Genomic DNA, 26,253 nt, shown 5'->3' with positions numbered 1-26,253 from the left:
ACTTTAATTTGTAATTGTAATGGTTTTCAGGGTGTTTGTTTGAAAGGGGTTTTGAGTTTCTAGGGTTTTTGATTAACCTTTTAAATATATTGATTCGTGCAGAATATTTTTGTATTTTTCTTAGTTTTTATTAAATTTGAACAAAGTTATATATAAATGTTGTTTGTTGTTCAAGATGTTTGAAGAGATTTGTGGTGGGGAGTGCTTTAAAATAATGTATTTACTATTTTGAAGTTAGTTAGAATTATATTATTATTGTTTCCTTTTTTATTTGCTAGTTAGACTCTTTTGGTTTATGTTTCAGGTTGTTGGGTTTTATAGGGGGTTTTGATGGGGAATTTTTAAAAATATTTTTGAAGTTAAATATATTTTTATTATTATTTTTTCTTCTTGTTTTTTCACTAATTAAATATATTTTTAGTTATGTATTCTTTAGTTGTGTTTTATGGGGGGTTGGGTGGGTAATGTTTTAAAATCCAAATACTTTGGGGTCTATTATGATGTAGGGCGGATCGCCACCGCCCGATGGCGGTGGCGATCCGCCCTACATCATACCCCGCCCGCCACCCATTTCCCCCCGCCATATTAGTATGGCCGGGGGACCCCGGTGGATGAAAAGACCGTCCGCCGGTTTTTCTCCGGTCGACCAGTCGACCGGGCGGAAAAGGGGCTGAATATGGAGGCGGTGTCTGCTAGACACCGACATCCATATTAGCATAGGCAGCGGTGCAGGGCTTTCCATGGCGGAGACCCCGCCATGGAAAGCCAGGCGGTGCAACGGGCCCCCATGGTATTGGGGGTGGGGGGTGCACATGGGGGGTACCTATTGTACCCCCTACATTGTCATGCACAACGTGACAGGCACCTCACGTTGTCTGTCACCTTGTGCATGACAATGCACAACGTGCATTCCCAGCATTGTGGCGGGCGGTGCAGTGAGCACCGCCCGCCACAATGCTGGGAATAGCAGATGGCACCGCCACGGTGGCAGTGGCCTCCTAATTGCCGGTGTTTTAAATATTTGTGCTTTTTTTGTAAAAATGTTTTTTTAATATTTATTTTCAATTTAAAGTAATAGTTTCTTGTGTCTATGAAATTTGTTTCTGTTCTGTTTTTTAATAAATAATTTAATTTTTAGTTAAAGAAAAGTTCAAAAAAATGTTTACAAATGTAAAATGAAATTTTGTTAATTGAATTATTAATTATTGTGGTAATCTAAATTTGTATGTCGGACAATATTAAATGTATTACATTATTACATTGCCATTTCTTTTATAGGTTTTACATTTTTTAAGTATTATTATTCAGCTTTTTTTACTTTGATAGGAAATATATTTCTGATATTTTTTGTATATGTTTTTATTTTATGTCTATTTACATACAATGCTCAATTATTTCTTTAAAGTTCATTAGTTTAGAGTGGCAATATTAAATCTGCTGACATTACTCTTCCCACACAGCCCAGCTCTTTCCCCAATGTAATTTAGTTTGGAGTAGCAAGAACAAAACCTGACCCCAACCGAAGAGTCCAACTCTTTCCCTCATGCGATTTAGTTAGAAGGGCAAGTATTAAATCTGACCCATCCAGATTCTAACACTGTCCCAATGTTGCTTTGTTTGGAGTGGGAATAGTAAATGTAACCCCTCCAGAGTTCAGTTCCCCCAATTTGTTTTGTTTGTAGAGGGAATTCTGAATTGTCCCCTCCCGCCCCCAGAGTCCAACGATTTCCTCAATGTTGCTTATAGTAGAAACAGTGAATCTGCCTCCCTCTCACAGGGTATACTATTCCCCCAGTTCTTTTTCGTTTGGAGTGGGAATAGTAAATCTGACCTCTCCAGACTCCAACCCTGTCCCCAATGTTGCTTAGGTTGCTTAGGTTGGAGTGGAAATTGTAAAACCGACCCTTACTGAGCCCAACGATTTCCCCTATGTTGCTTAGTTTGGAGGAGGAATAGTAAATCATAGCCTCCCAGACTCTAATGCATTTGACAAACTGATTTCTTTGGAGTGGGAACCCCATTTCTCAGCCAGAGTCAAATCCTTCCCACATGGATGCCTATTTTGGAGTGGCAATAGTCAACCGTACCCATCTAGAGTGCAACGCTTACCCCAATGTTGCCTAGTATGGCCTGTGTGCAGTAAATCTGAACAACAAAAGCCCAACACTTTCTCCAGTGTTGCTTAGTTTAAAGTATGAATAGTAAATCTAAACCCCACACGAGCCCAATGCTTCCCTCAAAAGTGCCCACTTGGCGTGGAAATAGTAAATCTGAGGCCCCACCACCTGAGCCCAACTCCTTCCCAGTGTAGCTTAGTTTGAAGTGGGAATAGTAAATCTGACCCCCCCATCCCCATCTGCATCCAAACCATTCCACAATGTTACTTAGTTTGGAGTGGGAATAGGAATTCTGACCCCTCCAAAGTCCAGAGCTTTACCCAATGTTGCTTTGTTTGAAGTGGGAATACTAAATCAGACCCACATCCTAGCCCAATTTCCCACAATGCTGCTTAGTTTGAGATAAGAATAGTTATTCTAACCCCCCCTTCCCCTCAGAGCTTAACACTTTCCCCAATACTATTTAGTTTGTAATGGAAATAGAAAACTTAGCCCTCCAGAGCTCAACTCGTTCCCCAATGTTTCTTAGTTTGGAGTGGGAATAGATCATCAGCTCGTGAATTCCTTCTTTTTCCGAAAAATGAAATAGTGTGTATAAAATTATTTACTATTTTTAAGGAGTTTATGAATATATTTTAACCTTCATTACCCTTATTTTATGCTGGTCCCTGTTTTAAATTGTTGTCTTAATTACTGTTGCTAAGGGAGAATGACACCTTAATTATAAACTTGCTAATTTGCTCTTTGGAGCTCCGTCTGGCTTACAATTTTGTGTCGTTATATAATGCACCTTATCTAAAAGTTGGTTCTATTCTAAAGCTGATATTGTATATTATCCTAAATGTTTACACATGTTTCTGCTGCTATTTAAATGACCTTTATATAGAATCGGATCATATCTTGCTGCTATTCATCATTTCTTGGCAAAAACAGTTGTTAGTCACAAATGTTCCAGCTATCTATTTAGAATCTGTCTTGTTTATAACTTTTTGCTGCTGCACGTAGCACTTTATTTAACTTAGATTTACTGTGAAGTAGGTATTGTATCCTATTATTTACAAAACTGCAAATGTATTTAAATCTAAGTTCTTTGCTGATTAATGAATACCTTTGGCTTTTTTTGTATATCCGGTGCAACTGATTGTTTTAATGTTTGTAATGTGTTCGTAGACCTTTTACTTCTCAGCGTTATGGAAACTTGAGGATTGGCTTTGAAGGGACACGTTTATTTGATGATGGGCTTTTTTGAATTTTATACTGCCGTTGCTACACAGTTATAAATTTGGTGTTTCAATTAACTTTGATATAATTGTGCTGGAATCTGATTTTTTTAGTATTTTATTCCATTTACAATGGCAATTAATTGAGTTTGTATTTTAATGTGTATCTATATAATAATTGTGTGCATTTTAAGTGGACCTCATCAGAGATCCAAATTCTTTATAAAATTAAATTGATTGAGTGAGAATAGCAAATCTGCTCCTCCCTCAGAGTCCAACCCTTTACCCTATGCTGCTTAGTTTGCAGTGGGAATAGAAACTCTTATCCTTCCAGAGTCCAACTCTTTCCCCAATGTTGCTTAGTTTGAAGTGGTAATTGTAAATCTGACCCCTCCACAGTCCAACGCTTTCCCCCGTGTTATTTAGATTGGAGTGGGAATAGAAAATGTGCCCCTCCCCCAGAGTCCCACCCTTTCCCCAATGTTACTTAGGGCCATATTTATGTACATGCCATGCATTTCAGCACAGCAAGTTACCATGCTGCACTGCATGACAGGGAAAGAGCAGGAATGTGCCGTATTTAAGTCAATACGGCACATTTCTGTCTTTTCGTCTGCGTCTTTTCGTCTGCGCTGGCGCCCTTTTGGCTGCATAGTGCCAACACAGGCACCCTTGCACCGATTCTTTATGCCTGCAAACATCCTATTTCTTTCATCTGAAAGAGCAACACACTGAGGATTTAATCCGTTTTTGGAAGGATAACAGTGTGACTATGTATTTTAAAGAATAAAGTAGTCCACCATACATTATAAGGATTTAGCGAACCACCTAGGATTTCCATGACCGTATAGAGAAACACAGCCATCAGCCTTTTTATTCTTTCTTGGCCACGGAATGCTTTGGTGACTTCTAATATCCTTATAATGTATGTGGGGGTGCTTTATCCCATATATAATAATAAATACTTTTTTGGGTGAAAGACTCATTTCACTTGTTATAGGGTGTAAAGAATGGAGAAATACCTTTTAGATTTTCCTATCTTTAATATTGCTGTGCCTAACCTAGAATTATGAAACAGGTTTGGGTGGTGAAAACCCCACAGGAAATAAATAGATGTTAATAGTTGAATAGTTTTGCACTGAATATTGGTGTCCACTCCCAAACCACAGTTCCTGGTTATTGAATTGGCATGTGAGACAAAGGTGAAGATAATTTATGATTTTGATCAGAAGTAGAATGTGCTGTATTTTGTCTTTTGTGCTTTTCATCTAGAAAATACAGTTTCTGCTAAACATATCACACCTCTTCAGCCTGAAAACGGAGATTTAAATTTCGTTAAAAAGCCACATGCACGTGTGTGCAGCAAAAGAGATAAAGTCCAAGTGATCTGCAAGCTGTTTACCAGTGCTTTGCTAAAGTATGGTTAACTTCCATTGTGATGATCCCTTCAGTTTAACCCCGCTTCAATTAAAATCGTTTGATGCAGATTAATGTCACTGCTAAAATTACTATTTTACAAGTGTGGGCTGAATTAAACTACATTTCTTCCAGCTAAATTTTAATATTGCAGCTTTAGGATACTATTAAAAGCTAATATATTCTGAAGTATGTGTGGGGGAGATGTGGATGTGTGTGAGCGTCTCTTCGGGTATGAAGTGTACCTTCATATCAATATGTCTGCATCCTACTTACCCATTTTGAGGCCTCGCCTAAGACATCGCATAAGCTGTCTCGTATGAGATATATTGTTATCTTGCAGTGGGCTTAGAGTCTGTCCATTACCTACCATTCCTTGCCTTTATTATCACTCTAATTTTCTTGCTTCTTATTCAGTGGCTTGTTTGGGCTTTACCTCCTCCTCTTACGTTTGTCTGTCCCCTGGTGAATGGGCGCATTACTTGTGTCCTTTCACTGCTGATTTTGGCAAGAACTTCTTCGTCTTTTTAGTTAAGCACTCCAGTAGAGTGCATACTTTTCTGAGCTTTCTCCCTTTCCCCCGTGCTCTGTTTTGCTTTCTTCTTTCTTGTTAGTTAAGCATTCGACAAGAGTGCATGTGTTTCTCTTTTTTCTCTCTTTCCACCATGCTCTGTTTTGCTTTCTTCTTTCTTGGCTCTCTTCCTTTCCACTGCACTAAATATTGCTTTATTCTTTCTGACCCGTGGCTGAACATCACTCGACGAAGCGTTGCTCTAACTTTACTGTTACCATCCACCGGTGCCTTATTAGTTTAACTTTGCAGTGTGCCCCTGTGTTGCTTAGCCTCTGTCCTGCAGCCCTTGTTGCTTCTCACTGCCTTGCTTGCTCCATTTATTCCATCCCCACCACTTAAAAACAGGCATTTGTAATGCAATAGGTCTCGCATTTGTGAGAGTTTAAGCTATTGGCTTTGTAAATGACAAAGCCTTTTATTTATCTGTTTTGATAATTAACACATAAAAAAAGGCATTGTCATTTGCAATGCCAATGGCTCAAACTCTTGTAAATGCGAGACCTATTGCATTTCAAAGAAGCGTCCCCCATTGTCGCGGCCTGGCGGTAAAGTTAATGTGCACACAGCGTGCTGAATGTTGCAGGAAAGCATGTTGTGCCTGCAGTAGGTGAAACTCATTATAGGAAATAGTGCTTACAGACTAAATAAGACGTACTGTGTAACAACCGAAGTAAAAGGGCCAGTCCTCATGGGAGGTTACAAACGAAGACAAGGTGGTGCTAAGGAGAGACTAACAAGTCCATCAATGAATCAGAAGCCAGCATTTAGGAACGACAATGACACAAGCCAATGACAAATATGGGCAGGGAGTGGGCGTGACATCAAGTCCATAATCGAATACAGCTTGTCTCGCAGAACAGCACATGCACTGCCTAGGCTTGACCTAGAAAAATGCTTTCACAGGTTTTTTTTCTTTTTAGTTTCCGATCCAGATCAATACAATATGTAGGCGTGCATGCCGACAAAATCTTGGACGATGCATGCCAAAAGCTTTCTTTTACCCTCTTTACCATGAGTTGCATCATCATATATGCTGTGCAGCATGGCTAAGAGGCATCAGCAAATCCAATAGGTCTCAAAGGTGAGATCTATTGGCTTTGCCAATGCTTGCTAGAATTCTTATGAATACATTGATGTTGAAACCAAAATGATGAACTGTTTACTCAATGATTACCTAATGTATGCCCTTCGCGGTGTTACAAAGTACTGCCACATGCTGTCTTCTTTTTATCTTTAGATTCGTTTTCTTAATTTTAAACCAGGGCTCACTAGAATTGTAATAGTGTTTTCTATGTGTTACAGTGTTTGCCTGGCATTAAATATTGTTTCTCCAAATACACATAATTTGTTTGCAAGCCGTGCCGCTCGAGGAATGTGTGACAAAGCCCAGTCAACAAATACGGCCCTTGGGTTCCAAACACTCGGCAGGTGCACTACGTGATGGAGCACATGTGATTCCCGTACCCACAACTCTGACCACCAGCATATTGCATTCTAATGTGGTCACTCGGATTCAACAAAGTCCTCTTTGGTGACATCACAAGTTCTAGGAAGCAGGCAATGGGCAAGAGTAGTAGCACCATTTCTTTGGGACCAACTCTTCCACACCCAAGGTATAAAGGTAACAGACCTTCTTTAAGGCCATCCACATGTGTTATGTTAAGGGACAAAAGAGCAGTGCAGGCTGAATTAGCAGTCATGAAATAATTTCATCCTCACTGTAAGCAACTCTTTCCCCTCCTCACGTGACAGTACGGGTGGACGAGCCAACGAATTAAAAAGGTAGAGCCAAGATAGAGACGAGCCAAGGGTCTTTCTTGGCTCTAAGAGCCCGTGCATTAGACGAGCCTTGGGGTGTTTAGAAAAAGTGATAGTTTTAAAATGAACTTAGAAACATTCCTCCTGGGCCCACCCTGACAGCAATGTCGTTAGTGAACTAAGAGGCAAATGAGTTGTCATATACGCCTTAAATGTGCCCTTTATTCTTATTATAGATGAAGCAGTATTATAGTCTGCTAAATGAAATACGAGGTTTTTGTACAGCACACATCATGAACTCATGTATTTGAAGGTTCTCTCATATGTGATAATGAAGAAAATTGATTCTCAGTGAAATAACATGTTTGCCTAGAATCACACAATTTGAAAGCAGGGAAGTTGGGATTGATCAGTCTTTCTTGTCTCAGATTGAGCAGTTTACTCACTAGGTGGGTATCTTTTTTTGTCTCCTGATTAACATCAAAGGTTAATGCTTTGTCTTTAAATGCTGTGTCGTCCATTTCGGACAAAAATGCATCAAAGTTCCAGACATGGCAGAAAATATTGAGTGTATCTAGAGAACAACGTGCTGATGCTGCAGCCTATTATGCTGTTACGAACATGTTCTCCACTCAGAAATGGCTGTTTATACAGATCTGTTGCAGAACCAATTCCTTAAGTTCTCGTAGTACCCGAAAGAAGCATTAGCTGAGATTATGATTATTAAAATGTCGCAAAGTATTAGGGCTATTTTCAGCTATCAATACAAAATGAACCTCTGCTTTAAAGACATCCAATATTCGATTCTATGATGCTTTAATGTTTAGGGTTAGCAGAAGCAAGCACATTGATGGAATCTATCGAAGAGGATTTTGCCAAATTCAAAAAGCAAAGATTCATGCGTGTTTTTTTGGGCGGAATACTAGGAGAAAGCAAGGTTTTCCCAGCTTGCATTCCCTTCCAAAAACCCATAACATTGCTGAATGAAGGCGCCCGCACTGGTGGTATTGAGTCATCTGCCACCAGTTGGCCAATATCAGAGAAGAATCCTTGAACTTTCATGCTAAAAGTGGTTAGGGTAGGGTCATTCATTACAACTCATAGGTCACCATCACTTCTACCCAAGTGCTGGTCTGGATGTGCATGCTAAAAGCTGCAGAGAAGCTTGTAAACAGAATGCAGCAGGAAGTAGAAAGTGGATCTATCAAATACTAAGGAAGAGAAGGATAGCCAAGATACTTTGTTTTGAATAAAAATAACAGAGGCCAATGCCTTATACAGAGAATGGGAAAAAGAACATTTTCTATGTTAAGAATAGCTTATGACGATTGGTGACTAAGATACTGGGTTTCATCGATAACAGAGATTAAATATCACCACTAAACCTGAATGATATGTACCTCTATCATCTTGGGGGAAGCTCCTATAATTTGCTATCTATGAATACGCTTAATATCATCTGCTTGGCTTCAGACATACACGAGTAACATGCCAAGCCAAAATCTCAGTCAAGAAGTGGAACTCTTCTCTTAACTAGATATCTACCTTTTCACGGGCGGCTCCAAAGTGGGAGGGGCTGGATGTCTGGTTTGTTCCCAGCCAGTGTCTCCAGAGCATTGAGGGTAGTCAGGTCATAGAACAAGGTGAAGCATTTCCTGAGCCAGAGAGCACATTGACCTTCAGTATTATTTTTTTTGGCATCAAGCAGGGGGCCCAAAATAAGACTTTAATGATTCCAGAGGGTCCTGAGTCACAGGCCTTGAAATGTTGCCAAATGCTTACTTGTTGACGCTGTCGGTTCCACCGGATGGGTGTTTCAATAAGCCATATCACACCAGAACTATTTACATATCTTGTAATTACAATTCGACACACTATATTTGTTCTCGAATGAGCCATACCCCACATCCTAAGGACTTTGACAGAAATCTCGAAAGTTCCATGTAGATGGTAAAGCCTATGCTGCGGGGAAGCGGGACAGGGGCATTCATTGTAACCAAAAATGCTTATTACCTTTTTCGTTTGTCGCAAAACTGGGGGGTAACTCTCAAATGACTTGCGTTTACCTGCTTCGTGCCTCCCTGCTGCCAAGTTATCCTGGCTGAGTGAAAACAATGCAATGAGAAGACTAGGTTCAAATAATTCTGAGAGAAGAACTAAACCTGTGGTTTTGCCAAGCAGCAAACCTTCTCTGAAATGGGCTACAGTAAAAGCACCCATTATTTCATAATTTCCAAAAGCTCTAAATGCAAGAATTTCTGTTGTCTTTATTTTGCTATATGCTGGGTCAGAATGAAAACGTGATTTATGCGTAGATTATTGTCACTGGCTTAAAAACTACATTTCCTCGCATATTTGGAAGTACTAATGGCATTAAACTTCTTAGAACTGCAGATCGTGGTATAGTAATGTTTTAATTAATTAAAATGTAATAAGCGCCACGCCTTATGAGCTGGAATGTGTGATAGACCTATGGATAAAATATTAAACATTGTAGTACATAAACATATTCTGAAATATTGCCTCCCTCTAGTAAATTACCTTCAGCTAAAAGTTAGGTACCTTTGGATTACAGGAACACGTTGAACGGTGTTTGCAAATAATATTACAACGTTCTATTCTTATTGTCCCACTATTTTTTGTTGTTTCTTTAGTTTTAGACCCATTTCTTTTGTAGAGGAAACGGGGACGACCATTGTAGAGGTTACCAACTTGTCGGGTCAGAGTGAATGTATCAGAGATGGAACTGGGAGGTTTCCTGCAGTGTGGTGTGTTTATTATTGGCCCTTCCTGTTCATAGGAGTGGTCGGAAAGAATCGAGTCCTTAATGATTCATGATTGCCTTGCCCCTGAGGCATTAAACTGTGGACAGATGCTCGGATTTATAGGGCAAGCCAGCCCTACCGAGAGGTCCTCGCACCTAATTAGACGTTTCCTGCCCTCTCGAGCACAGAGGGCTGGATTCGCCTTCAAGAATTCCCCAGGAGCCAGTCCTGCGATGACATACTGCCACCATACGCGTAAGAGACACGTTATGTTTAAGAGGCTTGCAAGATATAGCGGTTTATTGGTTGTTAAGAAATGGCCACTGCACTTTCTCCTGCATCCAGTAATGTGTATGCAGACCTTGCAAGGTTCAGTGGCAGAGTGGTCTCTTGTCTCAGCAGAAGGTGGGGAGGTGACGTGCTCTGTCTTGATTTATACATGTGGGGTCTTTTAGGTCTCTGGTAATCCTGGTGCACACAAGGGAGTCTGCTACTGTCTTGCTACTGAGATGCTAGGAACCTCAGCCTTCAAGTTCCTCTCAGAGGCCTGAAGCATGCAGCTTGCCACAGGTGCAACGTCACAGCCTCTCAGATATTGAGAAACAGAAATAAAACTGGGCCCAGCTCACAAAGGGGAACTTTAAATCTGCATCCATCAAAGTGCCCTTGCACACAGGTGTGGGTTTATGATGCATACCTGAAAAGCTGCAATAGTCACGGTGACACATGTTTAGTGTTGTTATTTCCCCAGTTCTGAATTATGCATGGGGAACAATGCTGAATAGAAGAAAGGCTGCCCAAATATGCAGTGGCACATTTTTCCTCCACATCGAAAAAGCTTTTCCACGTACAGAAACCCCTTCGTATTCATTTAGGCCAAGTTTGAGGATATTCTCTTCCTCTTTCCAAGCTATACAAAGGGATTTACTTCAGCTCTTCGCAGGGCTAAATATCTCACCATTTCCTGGGAGAGAAAGGGTCAGAGAGGAGCTCTTTGGTTTATGCAAACTCATAAGGCAAACCAGGCCTTGATCCCACCAGTTCCCACCCCTTGTGTGAAACCGCTTCCCGCATATTTATAAGCAGTTGTAACATGCAATTATGTAGAAGCAAATGTATTTGTGGCAGCTAGGCCAGCTTTTGCTAGAATGCCTAACAGCTGTTCACTCTTCCATTTGCACTCGTAAACTTTGGGGCATATTTATGAGAGCTTTGCTTCATGCTTGCACCATGCAACATGGTACATGCGTGCCGCAAACCTCTAAGTCAGATTTATGAAGTCACGCACCCCGACTTTGCGTGGCTTTGAATGGCTTCCATTTAGAAATATGAAGTAAGGCAACGCGCGTAAATCGCTCATTGCCTTACTCTGTGCAAGGGAGACATTCCATGGGCGTTGCAGTGGCTGTTCCCACTCAACTCCTATGGTTTTTGACACAGTCCTAGATTTACAAAGACTTGTAAACCTGGGAATGCGCCAAAACGATACACCTCTCTAGGAGAGGTGTAATGTGGAGCAATATCTGTATTTCTCGTAATTTTTCCTCTTTCCGTGCGTGATGCATGGAAAAAGCATCTCATGACTGTTCTTGTGCAGGAAAGAGTCCTTTTCTGAACAAATCTATTCCTGCCTACAACACAGGCACCCTTGCACTATGGTACAAGGGTGCCTGCGTTGACGCTAGGCTGCCAAAACGTCGCCATCACAGCGGGAAAGGACAGGAATGCACCATAGTGGATAAATAGGGTGCAATCCTGCCTTTTCTCTGTGAAGCAGGGCTACCTTGCAGCGCTGCCCTGAGCCCCAAATTTCATAAATAGTGCAAATTGGATGCACTGCTCGCAATCAGAAACACATCATACATTTGTGAAAAGCACTATTGAAATAAAACTAGAGCTCCTATCCACCAGCCTCTGTAACAAGGGTTAACCCTTTTGATGCGTGCGTCGGCCAACGGCCGTTGCGAGCACTACCTCCGTAGTTTACACCGCGGTTAACGGGTTAAGTCTGGAAAGTTAAGATGACATAGATAATGGAGCGTTAGACAGAACTTCACGTTATTCTCTTTTGTCCTGCCTACAGAAGGTCAAGGTCTAAGTGGGTGCTCCAGCTTTGCAGAAATGTGGGGATCAGAGACCCCATTGAGGCCTTTAGGCTACTAAAATACGAGACACACCCACTGTTTGCCTTTGCCATTTCTAGATTTTTATTTGCAATGTGGTGCATACGCAGAGGCATTATAAAGAAAAAAGAGCTCAGAAATAATCCAATTGTGCCTACCCACCAACTATGTTGCTAACTCACATTTGCATATCTCCCTATTAGAAAAACTTTTAAAATATTTTCCCTGTGTAGCTATTTTATCATTTTAACTTTTTTTCATAGGTTATTTATTCTAACTGTTTTTAAATGTTTTTAACTGTGACCATAGATTTGCTGGTACTGATTGATATTTAAGGTTGATAATTATAGGGTGACAAGAGGTAGTGGGGTCAGTAAACATATTATAAACTGGTAGTGTACCATCTTTCCTGTTTTTTTCAGGGATACTGCACTGTTTTAATTTGTATAAACTGTTGCGCATTGTAAGTCTCTGAAATTCATTTATGTTATAATCAATTGTGCTTTTATGGCTGTATAGCCGAAATAAAGTTTTTTTTGACTGACTGATTGAAAGTTAAGATGACATAGATAATGGAGCGTTAGTCACCTCCAGGATAAATTCCGCCAATTCATTATGTCTCCGCAGTAATAAAACGCTATTGTATAAGCTAAAGCTGGCACAAAATGCAATAGTTTATATGTAGAGAAATGCTAAAATGTGACTGCAGCACCACAGAGAGGAAAATGCTGCATTGGTTGTAAATATAAATGCCTTCATTGGATACCTCGCTGCTACCGAGGCACTGTCCTATTGTATCTCTGGGAATAAAACGTTTACTTCCACTAGGGAGCAGAGTACTGCCCTTAAGGCCAGCAGGAGTCTCTAACCCCTTAAGTGCCCCGCCCTTTCTCCGCCCTGTGCCGGCCCTTTCATTAGCGGGCGGGGTTCATGACGAGATAGTCTCGTCATGGGCACAGCGCAAGCGCGGCCCATGACGAGACCATCTCGTCATGGGCACTCAAGAGGTTAAGGTGGGTGGGAGGCCTTCTTAGTGCACTGTAGAAGCTAGGTTTCGTCCGCAGTTTTTAATAAAGATGTGGAATTTCATTGGAATTTTGAGGATATTCTCTGCATTGCATTCTTTACTCCTTCCTCTCTATTTGACTGCCTTAAAGCTAGGTTTGTATTTCATCATACATGGTAAAATAATATGCAGCAGGTTGTGCTATTAAGCAAAAAATACAAAGTCAGGCAAGGAACAATTTAGCGTTGATGGATAGGTTGTATTACATTCCCAGGAATTTGACTTGCACAACCAAAGAAAAAGCGATGCAGCATATAAAATGGCAATGAAGTGTGGGCACTGTGTGATCTAGAGAGGTCCATTGAATAGTAATTGTGCCTTTCACAGCCTAAGCCAGAACCATTGGGCCAGGAACAAAAAGCTGAAAACAAAACTTAACTACTCGGAGAAGCCAAGAACGAACACACCATCTAGGTTTTAAAATGTGTAGCCTACAGGCAACGCAACAACTGTATTCATCTGATTTTCTAGCTAACAATTGGCATTAGTCTATGCTCGAAAGGAAAAGTCATTGTCAAACCTACGACTAGGAATGTGAATAGCAGCAAAACACAGAAAAGTCATCAGGTTTGAATTACGGGTTAGAAATTCAATATAATAACATTTTGCTCAATCGCTCTCACCCATCAACATTCTCTCTTTCTTACCCCTTTTAAGGGCCAGCCTGGAGCAAGAGGGTTTCCGGGATTTCCTGTAAGTAGACTTGTTAAAGCCACATGCTCTGCTTGTACATGCTGCATGGTATTATATACAGTTGCTGATGTTGCCTGCAGAAAAGTCTAATTTTAAAATCGCTCTAGCCTTACATTGATGGTATCAGATGCTTTTTGTCATCAATGCAAATGGCATTTTAGTCAAGTAGAAGTAGTAATTTCAAGTGTTCTGTTTTTTGAAAAACGCATGCAATTCAATACTAACTGAGATATTGCAAGTTTCGTGATTAAAAGCACATTTGTGGCAATATACACATGTTTACGGTCCTGCAATGTTTCATGTTGTGAATGTAGGTATGTTTGTACTCTGCTTAAGTGAGCCACCAATCAGTTTGAATCAGTAGATTTATGTTTTAAGAGAGACATAAACGCCTCAATATCACCATATATATGTATTCCGGATTAAAAATGCACAACGTTCAAAACAAAAGCCAATAAATTAATATTTCAGAAACTAGGAATGTCAAGATTTTCCAAATTGGCATCAACATGATTAGGAATACTTAAAACACACTTTTGTTTTCCCTACCGCAAAATCTTTTAATTACATAAAAATTTGAACCCGAGAACAGTTATTTCAGGTTTGTAGTAGAAGATGAAGCGCATAAGAAGGAGCAGCCACTTCATTTTAACAGCTCCAAATAATGTGCATATTAAATGAAGAAGTTCAAGGATTGCAAGAAACCAAAGAGTAACAAATAAAACTCCAATCAAGGTTTGCCTAAACTGAATCAAAAAAATCATTTCCCCTCGATTTCGTCAGTCAAGTCAATTCTAGGTGGCCGCACGATACTGCTAATGCTAGTATTGTTGCATTACTCAATTACTCATGCATCTTTGTCCTTCTAGAAATGTTACATTTAATTGGGCTCTTTGCCTGGATTCCTAAAAGACCATTAGACAAATATTGAATTTCTGTTTCGTTATGTCTAATTCCTAGTAGTTTCCCAAGACTCACCTGTTTCATACACTTTTTCTGTTCCACTTTGGTTTTCTTTTCCACAATGTGGTCTAGAACAGTGGTCTTCAAACCTTTAAATACTGCGCCCATGTGTGTAAACAAATGTAATCAGGTCCCACAAACTTTTTTTCTGCAGAACTGACAGCTCTACAAAAGTTTAATAGTTCATTCATTGTAGTTATCCCTAAATTCATGATTCCCATCATGCTATTGGCTGGCTGGCCTCCTCAAAGTGTAAAAGTATCCACAGAGTGATTCTTTATCAGAAATGGGGATAGGGACTTGGAGGATTATTTGTAGCCAGCGACGCCTACTTCCATCTAGAGCATGAGTGACAATAGGTGGCCCACTTCAGAGTGACTCACTGCTACTTTGTTTTATTTCACGCAAAACACAGCACCGTTTTCAGCATGGTGCTCCTCGTGTCCAGTACCTGGTCACTTCTGTTATGAATTAAGGTCCCAAGTGGGTCTGGCCTATCACTCTGAAGACCTCTGGTCTAGAAACAGCAGGTCAAAATACCAAACTGTAGTCCTCAAAAATGCTGCTTGCCATTATATATGTCCTAGTTCCTTTTTGCTGTACAATAAAGAACATTTAATTTGTTCAGAAGGACACACCAATCTTCATTTCACCACTTTCATGCTTCATCTTGACAGACGCACTTAACCCAGGACCATAGAATCCATGGCATCCTGAATCCCACCTACTTGCCCCCCTTACAAAGAAAAGGTCAAGTAGATGATGAGTGTGAGAATACTACAAGCACACTTAATAAAATCATATGAAATGAATCTAATCGACTGATGAATTATACTGATCGCTCACAAATTTTTTCCCAAGCAGATTTGAAGAACATTGATGTACCAATGTGTTTGTAAGTCTGCCTTGTATCTGCCTCCGTTACTCCCTTAATATTGTTCATGATCTGAAATCCTTTCCTCCTTTCTCCAAATATTGTTCCTATGTCGCCGGTTGCTAAGTATTGTGCTTTGTTGCTCACCGGCTTGGCAGCACTATAGAAATTCCATACATGTTGCAAATGCTAGTATTGTAATTAACGTACAGGTTGAATTTTAGAAAACTTATGATGTTGTATTTATTTACTGCAGTTTATATTCTAGGTGTGGAGGAATATGAAGTTATATTACTGCATTATACTAATACAATCATTCCTAAAAGCTGTCTTATGTTGTCATACTTGGAAAAAAGCTGAAGCTTCTTTTCAAACTTTCTGAGCTTCAGGTGAAGAACATCTTGTGAAGTGTGTATTCCAAAGCTATAAAATATAAATCAGCCGTAAACAAAGCCTTCTTTGGAAATATGAAAAGCTTCAATCAGTGAGGTGATTCTCTAAGTAGTGACTGGTATCAAAGACTGCTCCTATAAATTAATGCTTGTCACTTGGACACATTGCAACTGGGCAAGCTCATCTAAAACCCACACTGTAGAAGACATCCACATTGAACTACAATCTATGAGCAACCACTGAGAAGAAAAGCTTTATCAATCATTCATCTATGTTAAAGCAAGCATTATTGTCAATACTTGATATTCACTACTATGATTTCCAGCAAATCGAGTAAGCTTCTAGAAGTTGTTTTTAAACTAAACATAAAGGCCTGTCAACAGTGACAATGACCTTGCACTTGAAAGTATAGGCATTGCAAAGGACCCTGTAAAGTTAGCAAATTAAAATGGTTCCCATGGATATCCAGTGATAAAGGCAACCTCCCTCTTGGGACAGTCTCTGTAATGTGTTTCAGCATTCCCTTTCTGACCCTCCCCATATGAATGCTGCAGTCTGCCATCACATACAAGTTTAAGACACAAGATAATCCCTCAAATGGACATAAGAGAGTTCCAGTGTCACCAATGGGCTTTCACTAACCTATCATACACAATCTTACTTTAGCAACCCAAATCTGGTTCTAAAAATAGTAGAGTATCTCATTAATCTAATCACCTCGAAATACCAATTTTTGCCCAATCTTTCCACTAAACCTGTGGAAACTTCTCAAGTGGCATTCCCTGCTCTGCAGAGGCCAGTGCTTGCAAAATGTAAAGCACAGCACATGAATACAATTCAGATCAAAATAAGCCCCCCTCACTAAATCTTTAACTTTTTTAAAGTGTATTAGCAGTGGGGGAAAGGGAACACATGCTGAATACCAACTTTATACAAAGGTGTATACTGAACGGAAGATGAGGAAGAACCTTATAAGGTTGTAACTGCACCCAATGATATCAGGTTGTTGTCCTCTTATTATTGTGTGGATGTAGCAGATCATGTCTTGGATTCAGGTCTTGCTTGTCAGTGCAGCTATCAGTAGGCGTAATGGTTATCAGTGCTTACTTTGAGCAGGTGGTTTCCAGTGCTTGGCACCAGCACATTAATCTTGAACACTGGTGCTTATAGCGTGAACTTGACCCAAAGGTATTGGAGCACGGACACATTGATTTAAGGTAGGCACGGGACTTCTGTTTTAGGCAGTGCTTACAGGAGAAAAGGGGTGGTGCATGCTGACTTCTGTCAAGAGCCCCAGCACTTTTATTTTTTTTTAACAAATTAACCACTGATGGTTACTAATTCTTAGAGTGGATTTGGCTCCACCCTGAGGAGGGGAGTATTACCCTCTTATTTCATGCTGTTGGTTGTTTGGTGTATCATTCCACCTCCTAGGGAGTGCTTGCATTGTAATGTATGAAGGACTATTTTTCCATCTCAAAAATACGTGAAATCATTACACTTTAATTTCCTTACGGTATAGTTTCATAGTATTCAGAAAAGAAATCGTTTTTCACTGCAGCTGTCTTTTCCAATGTTTTAGTCAGGTCTCAAAAGGCAAGCCAGACATATGACTTTTCCAATGCTTGTTTCATTAAATAGTTTAATAAGACATATTCAGGTACACCTCGGCAATGTCAATAACTAGCAGGATCATGGGAAGGAAGAGACATAACTGTAGGGTGCCTTAAGAACTTGAAAGTGCTCCTGGGACCTCATTCACAAAACTTAATATGCTCTTGAGTTTCACTTGGGTTCACATAAGGCTGGATTTAAGTTTGTAAATTCAAACCCTGATTTAAAACCGCATGATGTACAAATGGAACTTCCTCTTACTTATGTGGGAAAGTACTTACTTGGCTGCCTTTCCCATAAGAGTGAATTTATGTAGGTAGAGGTGTTTATTTTTTTTATTTTTTATTTGAAGGTTTTATATAGCGCGATTACTGCGGAAGCAGCCATGCTTAACCCTCTGACGACTTTGAAAGTTGTAGTTTTGCCGGTATTCATAAATGTTTACAATTGTGTCTCCCACATTTGAAGTACGTGTAAAATTACTCATGCAGAAGGAGTCAGAATGGATGTTTCTAGGATTAGAAAGGAATGACAATTGCCACTTATAATAGAAATGCTTGGAAAGGGTGTTCTCCATAGGAAGCGCGATTGCTCTTTTTTGTAAGTATTTTCCCTGTGGAGAATAAAACAATAGCAAGATGCATTATACAGCCACTCTCAAAACTCACTAAAGTTGACCTTACACCAGGAAATCATCAAATATGGTACATTTTCTGCAGATAACACTCCGGATTTCTATTATCTTGCAATATAGAGAGTGAAACTAGTCAAGCAGAGTTAATCCTACTTACTCATATGTATTCTTATTTGTGATTGAACTATTTAAGGAGTGATGACCTATAGTTTTATATCTGGAAGTCGTCCATGCCGCTGTTGACCATGGTCAGCAGTTGTATTTTCCAGGAGCACAGAGGCTGGTTTCCTTTTGTTGGGATACTCGTCCCTTTCAGAATATATTCAATGTATGCCGTTGTTACCCAATTACAGCAGGGCTCAATGATGTCAAGAAGTGACCTTGCCTGAAGTTTACTTGGATGAAGGAATACCTTTCATCTTCTACTTCGTATAGGAGTAAACAGGAAGTGCATTACCGATCACCAGCCGCGGCCCATGGAGGGAGTTCCGTGGGGCGGTAAGGCGGGGCGGGGGAGGGGCAGGGTGGGGGGTACTAAAAACCGGAATATGGATGATTGCAGGTAAGTAAACAATTAAATAAACAAAACGAATTTCGTAGCGTGCGCTGCATCGTGCGATGCAGCGCGCGCTACGAAATTCGTTTTATTTATTTAATTGTTTACTTACCTGCAATTATCCATATTCCGGTTATTAGAACCCCCCACCCTGCCCACTCCCCCGCCCCGCCTTACAGCCCCACGGAACTCCCTCCACGGGCCGCGGCTGCCGATCACTAAACAGGGCCAGACTGGGAACTCAAAGCAGGCCTGGCAATTTTGTGGGGCTGGCCACAACCCTGGGAGAAAAGGAAGGGGGCAAGCGTGAAGCACTTCTGCCTAACAAACCTGGCCCCCAGCACTGCCGCTTTTGTTTCTGTGGGCCGATATTGCGGCATCCCTGCAAAACAAGCCCCCAGGAACAAAATCAGCACCCACCGCTCCAAAACCGGCCCCACTTTTCTAGCCTCCCAGGCAAACGCCCATGCCCGCTACTGCCAGTGCGGCCCTTCCACTGACCCAAATTCTATTAGAACCAGACCGTGGCTGTTGTCTTAAGTATGTGACTCTCATTTTACCAAATAAGCTTGGAGTCATTGAAATGGCTGGTAAAACACCTAAAATAGCTAACCTACAGGGCCGGTTGGGGGTGCCGCCGAGCTCTTTGCCAGGGCCGGTTTTCGGCCGGCTGCAAAAACGGCCCTGTAACAAAAACGGCCCCCAGGGGCCCAAAACCGGCCCCCACCCGTGCGGCGCACCGGGGGATTGCCCGGTGCCCGCTACGGCCAGTCCGGCCCTGCTAACCTAACATAGCAACTCTTGAGTTTTGGCCAATTTTACTTGCCTTCTGTTGCCAATTTGGAAAGAAAGACAGATCGTTCAACAGCTGCAAGCAAAAACGCAAATACGCTAAAGTCAGCGTTATTTAAGGGCACGGGACTCCTTCCATTTGCCCCAGTATTTCACTCCCAGGGTTTCCCCCAAACCCAGGACCCTGGCCTGACCTCAGCCATCCCTCTTTTTACAACAGAGAGAAACATTTCTATCGAGGCGTTCACCATCTGACACCTTAATGCAGCTCTGCCAAAGCTCACTCTACTCCCTTGAAATCCAGTGGTGCATATTTATTTCGATAAATGTCAAACAAGATATTACTAAAACTATTAAACTAGGCCGAAATGTCAAACGCTGACGTGTAAGGAAAAGCAATTCATGTAAGTTCTGGCAAGGTCCGTCCCAGTTTCATGCATTCCAACATTTAATAGTTGGATCATGGCCAGAAAGCCAGTCATTTTCGGTACGCTTATAATGTACTTGGTGGAATGGATATGTAAGAAAAGGACACCAGAAAAGTTAATAAAGCATAATGCCCCGATTACTTACCGGTAATCTTCATTACTCCGAGTATAGTCTTCCTGGTGATGAAGCTCCCTGTGTTAGTCATGTGGCGAGGAAGACTAACGAGGAGGTAATAATAAATTCTCAAAACTGAAACCTTCCCGCCTAGAGCGTCAAGGTTAGAAAGTATGTCACTGGGCTGGTCACTTGCTGTGCCCTTGGCGCCCCTGACCTCATCCACAAAGGGACCGCTGCTTTATTTTCGTCTATTTTATTTTCCATTGTGTCAAGTGAGAGGAAATGCACATGACAACATGTGCCTACCAGAGAAGCCGTAGGATTATACCATTGCTCGGTTGGAAGCGGGCTAGATTTACTTCAATATGAAAACTATGATGTGTTTAAGCTACTGCCGGGGAGGGGCTTGACATCTACCATGGCTGCTGTTCCAGGTTTGCATAACCAGTCGAGCAATCGTGTGGTGGCGCCCTCTGCGCCTCTGACTTTATATGACAGCTCATCGCAAACACGCTGAGCTCAACTCAAAATGTAGCAGCTAAAAAACGTATATTACCAAAAATACACACAAAAAACACTCCTCACGAGAAGGAGGCGATTACTTGTTCTCTCTTGCACATAAAAATGCCACTACTATTAATAATGGAAAGTCAGTCAGCAGCTTTGCTATGTAATATTAAGAACAATAAATGTGTTTTATTGGATGGTCAGCCGTTTTTGCTTTACCATATCTTAGAAATGTATAACATTTGTATTTCTTTTTAATAACGTGTGCACGCATCTTAGGTGACCTTAACTGGCACATGCTTATTGTAACCCATACACATGTTATCGATTTTGGAAGGATAAAAGTCTGAGTGCACCTGTCAGGATTCAAAACCAAGATCAAACAAAGATTCATGTTATGGATGCCTTAGTTCACTGAGCCACCAGAGGTCATAACTTGATGTCAGTAGACTTTATATGGGCAAAGGCCAGGTAATCAAATATCTCGTGTCTTTAATTAACCCAGGAAGTGCTTTTGTTATAATGATTCTAACATAACGGGTCTCTTCGAAATAAGGAGTTTTTTGAGTACAGAAAACACTGGTTCATTACTAGAAATTACACATCAAGCCTTTCTTTGCAAAAGCCTCAGTGGATGAGGTTTTACTGGTGGTATATTTTGTACATATCTTTAAAACCCTACAATCACGCAAACATGTTCTTTTCTGCCTACAGGTTGGTATAATTGGGAATACAAATTAACAAGCATTTGCAATGCAATAGGTCTCGCATTTGTCAGAGATAGACCTATTGGCGCTGTAAATGACAATGTATTTTATCTATGTGTTTTAGTTTGGAATGTAGTGGATGTACGATCAGAGACACAGCTGCAGCATTGTGTAGAGAACTTAGAATGATAAATTACCGATGGGACAAAAGATGCGGCACTAGCAAGAGGACTTAGAATGACGAATCACCGATGAGACCAGAGAAGCAATTAGCAACACTTTCATGAGGACTTAAGTGAGGAATTATCAACGGGATCAGAGAAGTAGGTAGCAGCACTGCCTAGAGGACTAAGAATGAGGAATTACCACTTGGAACCAGAGAAGCAACAGCAACATTGTCTAGAGGACTGAGAATGAGGAATCACTGATGAGACCAATGAAGCAGCTAGCAGCACTTTCAAGAGGACTTAGAATGAGGAATTACTGACGGGACCAGAGAAGCAGCTAGCAGCCCTGTCTAGAAGACTTAGAATGAGAAATTACTGACAGGACCAAAGATGCGGCTGCAGCACTGGCAAGAGGACTTAGAATGAGGAACAACTGATGACACCAGCGAAGCAGCTAGCAGCACTTTTTAGAGGACTTAGAATGAGGGATTACTGACGGGACCAGAGAAGCAGCTAGCAGCACTGTCTAGAGGACTAACAATGAGGAATTATCACTGGGAACCAGAGAAGCAACAACAACACTGTCTAGAGGACTTAGAATGTGGAATTACAACTGGGACCAGAGAAGCTGCTAGCAGCACTGGCTAGTGGACTAAGAATGAGGAATTACCACTGGGAACAGAAACACAGCTGCAACACTGCCTAGAGGAATAAGAATGGGGAATTCCCCCAGGGAACAGACACACAGCTGCACCACTGTCTAGAGGACTAAGAATGGGGAATTATCCCTAAGAACAGAGACACAGCTGCACCACTGTCTAGAGGACTTAGAATCGAGGAATTACTGCTAGGCTCGACCTAAAAAGAGGGAACAGTAGTCCTAACATAGGCTGTAAAAGTGGCAGGTTATTGAACTGAAAAAATAACAAAGACAAAAATAACAAATGGACAGCCAGTATGTGTTAGGTTGGTATGCGTGTGAAAAGTAGTTTGTACTCCACTGTTAGCTTGCCTTATTTTGTAATTATTGTTTGTGCCTTCGCCTGTGCTACAATAGTACACAAAAATGGCCTAAACAGACCTTTTCAGTTGACTGGTGCACCTGTTAGCAGTTCTCAAGAATACGCCACAGTCTACAACATCAAGCAGCAACAGTCCACATTTGATGTAAAGTTACTCTTAGACACTAAACAGTGTTAATGTTCTTCTGGCTAGAATAATGGCTTCACATCTGCTGATGGAAATTGACAAGAGAAAGGCCCTTCTCTCTGAAATGCAGCTCCTAGATTCTAGTAATTGCTCTCTTAGGAATCACTGATGTTCACAAATCACAGATGTTTCTGCTGTGTAATATTCAAGACTTCTGAATGACATATATAAGCTATTACCCTTCTTCAAAATGTAGCTGCAGAGTGTCATGTTTGTGTACAGGGATAGGATTCCTTCGAAAGTTTGGACCACAAAATGATGTAAAGAAAGTATGACTTAGTAACAGAGTAATTGATTGATTTATTACTTAATTGATTGACTGATGTGCCTATACTCAAGAGTGGAATGGTAACTGGGAATCCACGTGTCCTCTCTTAATAGCCGCTGTTTGGTGTGCACTGAAACCTAAATTCATGCTTATTCGGGGAGAGGATGTAGCCTTACGGCTAGAGCGGTCGACCTCAAAGCTGGGGAACCGGGTTCGAGTCTCGGCAACGAAGCTCAACATCCTGTGATTCTGGGCAAATCACTTAATCTCCCCGTGCCTAACTAAAATGAATGTGTCCATTTGTAACGAAACTGGTGCTCATGTAAAGCGCTCTGATACCCGATGTCTTGGGTCTGGTTCGTGCTATATAAAACTCTAAAAACAAAAAAATGTAAGGACACTTGCCAGCAGAGAGACGAAGGAGAGATAACTGGGGGATTTACAGCTGTACTTACACACTTCTTCTTTTTCTTTCAGGGCCCAATTGGATTAGATGGTAAACCAGTAAGTGCCCTATTTCTCATTAGTCTTCCAACACAGAACCGTTCTTCCTTTCCTATCCCCCTCTGGATTTGGTATTGTAATTTGTATGATTTAGACTGACAAATGAAAAAGGAAGAAGGAAAAAAGGATCAATGAAGAGATAAAATAGGCTTTTTGTGACGTGAGAAAATTGAGGTTCAATTGCTCATCAATTTAAATATTTGAAATTATTGTTACATAATTAACGACAATTTTCTTGTGAGATTTCTTTAAAAAAATGTATTTATTGAATATTTAATACATGAAGAGCCATGTCAGCAACAACATAACATCAAGTAAAGCACATCACGCAGAGGTACAGCAGGGATGAGTCAGGTTACATGGCACGTCGTCATAAATATGATATAGTTGGGGGTATAAACACCATAGGTATATTCATTTAAGGCATTGAAATCTTGTGAGATTATTAAATACAGATATTCCCATCTTCAGGCACATTTTGGAAGCAACTATGTTGTAGTAATCCCTAGTACAGCACTTCACAAAGTCAATATTTACGACCAATGTTTTACAGCCTTTTCGCAGAGATGTCCAGACACAAAATACTGTTTAGGATAAAAGTCTCAGTGTGTAGGCCAAACGAGACATACTCGAGATGCAGAGGATGCATTGTTTTAAAGACATTTAATCTGCATTCTGTAGGGTGGCTTAAGATGTACACGTTATCCTCAAGGAATGGGCCGTTTAAAGCAGTGAAAAATTACCTTAACTTGGGCCACTTCCATTTTGTGCCTGGCTACTGTCTATGCAATGAAGGCAGAGAAAGATCAGTGGTGCTGGTGCTTGAAGTAACAAATAATTCAGCAAACTCACAGCCTTTGATTTCAAATGCTTTTAAAATAAAACAAGGCTGACATCATTTGTGCCATTTCAAAGACATTCGTTTGTAGATTTAAAGTTGTCCAACCTTATGCTTTTTTAACTTCAGAAGCCTTCAATGTAGCAAGTCTTTTACATGCATGGCAGAAACCCGCTTCTTGTCTCTTGCTTCTTATATCATTCTAAGCTGACTCCTGTGAAAAGCATCATACATTCAGTACCCTACATGCATACATACACACATACAAGATCGCATGCGTGCATGCATACATACATACACACATACATACATACACATATACAAAGTTCAGAATGAGCTGACAGCTAGCAGGATGAGCAAGAGAAGTAAGGCTTTCGAGACAGATTTTCAACCTACCTATTTTTAGGCCTCTGGGTACTACTCCCATGTCATAAATTTGACTGGTCATAAGAGTCAAAATAAAGGATACTATTACCCCCAGGTCCCTTATGTGCTTGTCCCATTCTTAAACAAGTAGAGATAACTATCTCCCGACAGGCAAAAAAAGAGCAGAGGAATGCTGGGACCCTAACCCTGCCCCTCCCACCGGGAGTACATAAGGAGTACTTACCCAGCATTCCACCTGTTCTTTTTTTCTGTCTGTCGACAGAAGTGGATTGTGGATGCTGGTGCTGCTCCTGCTGGGCTTGGGTGGCTTTCTGTCTTGTTCCTCCCCATCCGGCTGCCTGGCTGTTCGGTCAGGGTGTCTGCTGCTCGGCCTCCTGGCCTGCTGGGAGGCTGGGTTCTTCGTGGCCGGCTCGCTCTTGTGTGCCGGCCGGCCCTTTGCAACTGGTGCGCTGGCCTCCAGAGTCTCTTCTGGGTCGAAGGGGCGCGTCTTCCTGGGTCCTGGACGTGTGGTAGACGCTGTTGCTTCCTGGGTGTCCGCCCAGCCCCGGCTCCTGGTGGTGCGCCTTGACTGTTGTGCGAGGGGGACCTTGTTCATGGCTTCCGGTCCCCCACCCGGGTGTGTACCTCTTTTTTTTGCCACTTGTTTAAGAAGGGGAGTGTGTTTTCCAATGTGCTGTTTTCTTTTTCAGTGGGCTGGACTTCTGGGAGACACTGTCAGCACCGTCTGCCGATGGGTTTCTTGCCACGACCTGGGTGACGGGAGTCCCTGTGCTGAAGGGGGTCTTCAGTACTTTCCAATCGGGTTTTGGAGTTTCGGGAAAGTTTTCTAATTCCTCATGTCTCCAGTCGTTGCTTGTTGCCCCTGCGGTGCCAGGGAGTGCCGGGGCTTGACACCGGGGCCTTGTGCTTGTGCTGCACGCTTTTCTTCCTTCCCCGCATTGGTGATGTTGGTTGGGTTGCTACTCTCGGGGCTGCTGCCTGTGGTGCTGGGGTCACAGGTTCGTGTCCCATCCTGGGCTGGTTAGGGTCTCGCCCTGGGCTCTCCCTTTTTGATCCGGTGTACCTGGCTGCTGCGGTCTCTCTGCCCTTGCCCTTCCCTGTGTAGCTGCGCATTCTTTTCCTGTCCTGACGTGGCGTTTGCTGGGGCGCTGGCTTGTTGTTGCCGGGGGGTGCAGGTTGTTGGTCCTGGTGCCTCCTGCATGTGTCACTTGTCCTATGCCTCTGGGCTCTTCTTGTGAGACTGGCTGGCTGGCGCGGTTTCCAACTGCTTGCCTCTCCCGGTGCTGTGTGCTGCCCTGTGTCCGTTCCGTCCTGTCGACCCCTGCTCTCTCGGTCGTTGATGTGGGTCTGGTCTGGTTGGTCCCTGGTTGTTTGTCCCCCCTGGGACTGCCTGGTGCTGCGGGCTTTGCAGCCTTCTCTCTTTTCCTCCCTGTCACTGGCCGTTGTGCTGTGTTGTGTTCTGAGCGTTGTGATATTCCTGCGTTCTTGGGTTCCTTGCCACGGTTCTGGTGTTCCCCTGTTGCGCTGCCACACTTGGATGCGCTCCGCTTGCCTTTCCTGGG

The 26,253-nt window shown here is 41.8% G+C and overlaps 1 protein-coding gene across 3 annotated transcripts in view; it reads left to right on the top strand.

Annotated features, from left to right (window-relative positions):
- The window catches only part of COL13A1 (collagen type XIII alpha 1 chain), a 583,842-nt gene that overhangs the window by 267,182 nt on the left and 290,407 nt on the right, over positions 1-26,253 (top strand). For all 3 annotated transcript variants that reach the window (XM_085603477.1, XM_085603475.1, XM_085603476.1), the window contains 2 exons: positions 13,697-13,732; positions 23,440-23,466. In XM_085603477.1, coding sequence (XP_085459603.1) covers positions 13,697-13,732; positions 23,440-23,466 — 63 coding nt within the window. The remainder of the gene's footprint in view (positions 1-13,696; positions 13,733-23,439; positions 23,467-26,253) is intronic.

The sequence above is a fragment of the Triturus cristatus genome, chromosome 1_2 (genome assembly GCF_964204655.1).
Source record: "Triturus cristatus chromosome 1_2, aTriCri1.1, whole genome shotgun sequence".
NCBI classification, from domain to species: Eukaryota; Metazoa; Chordata; class Amphibia; order Caudata; family Salamandridae; genus Triturus; species Triturus cristatus.
Note: the sequence above shows the minus strand (reverse complement) of the source record. Positions and strands in the feature narration are given on the sequence as shown.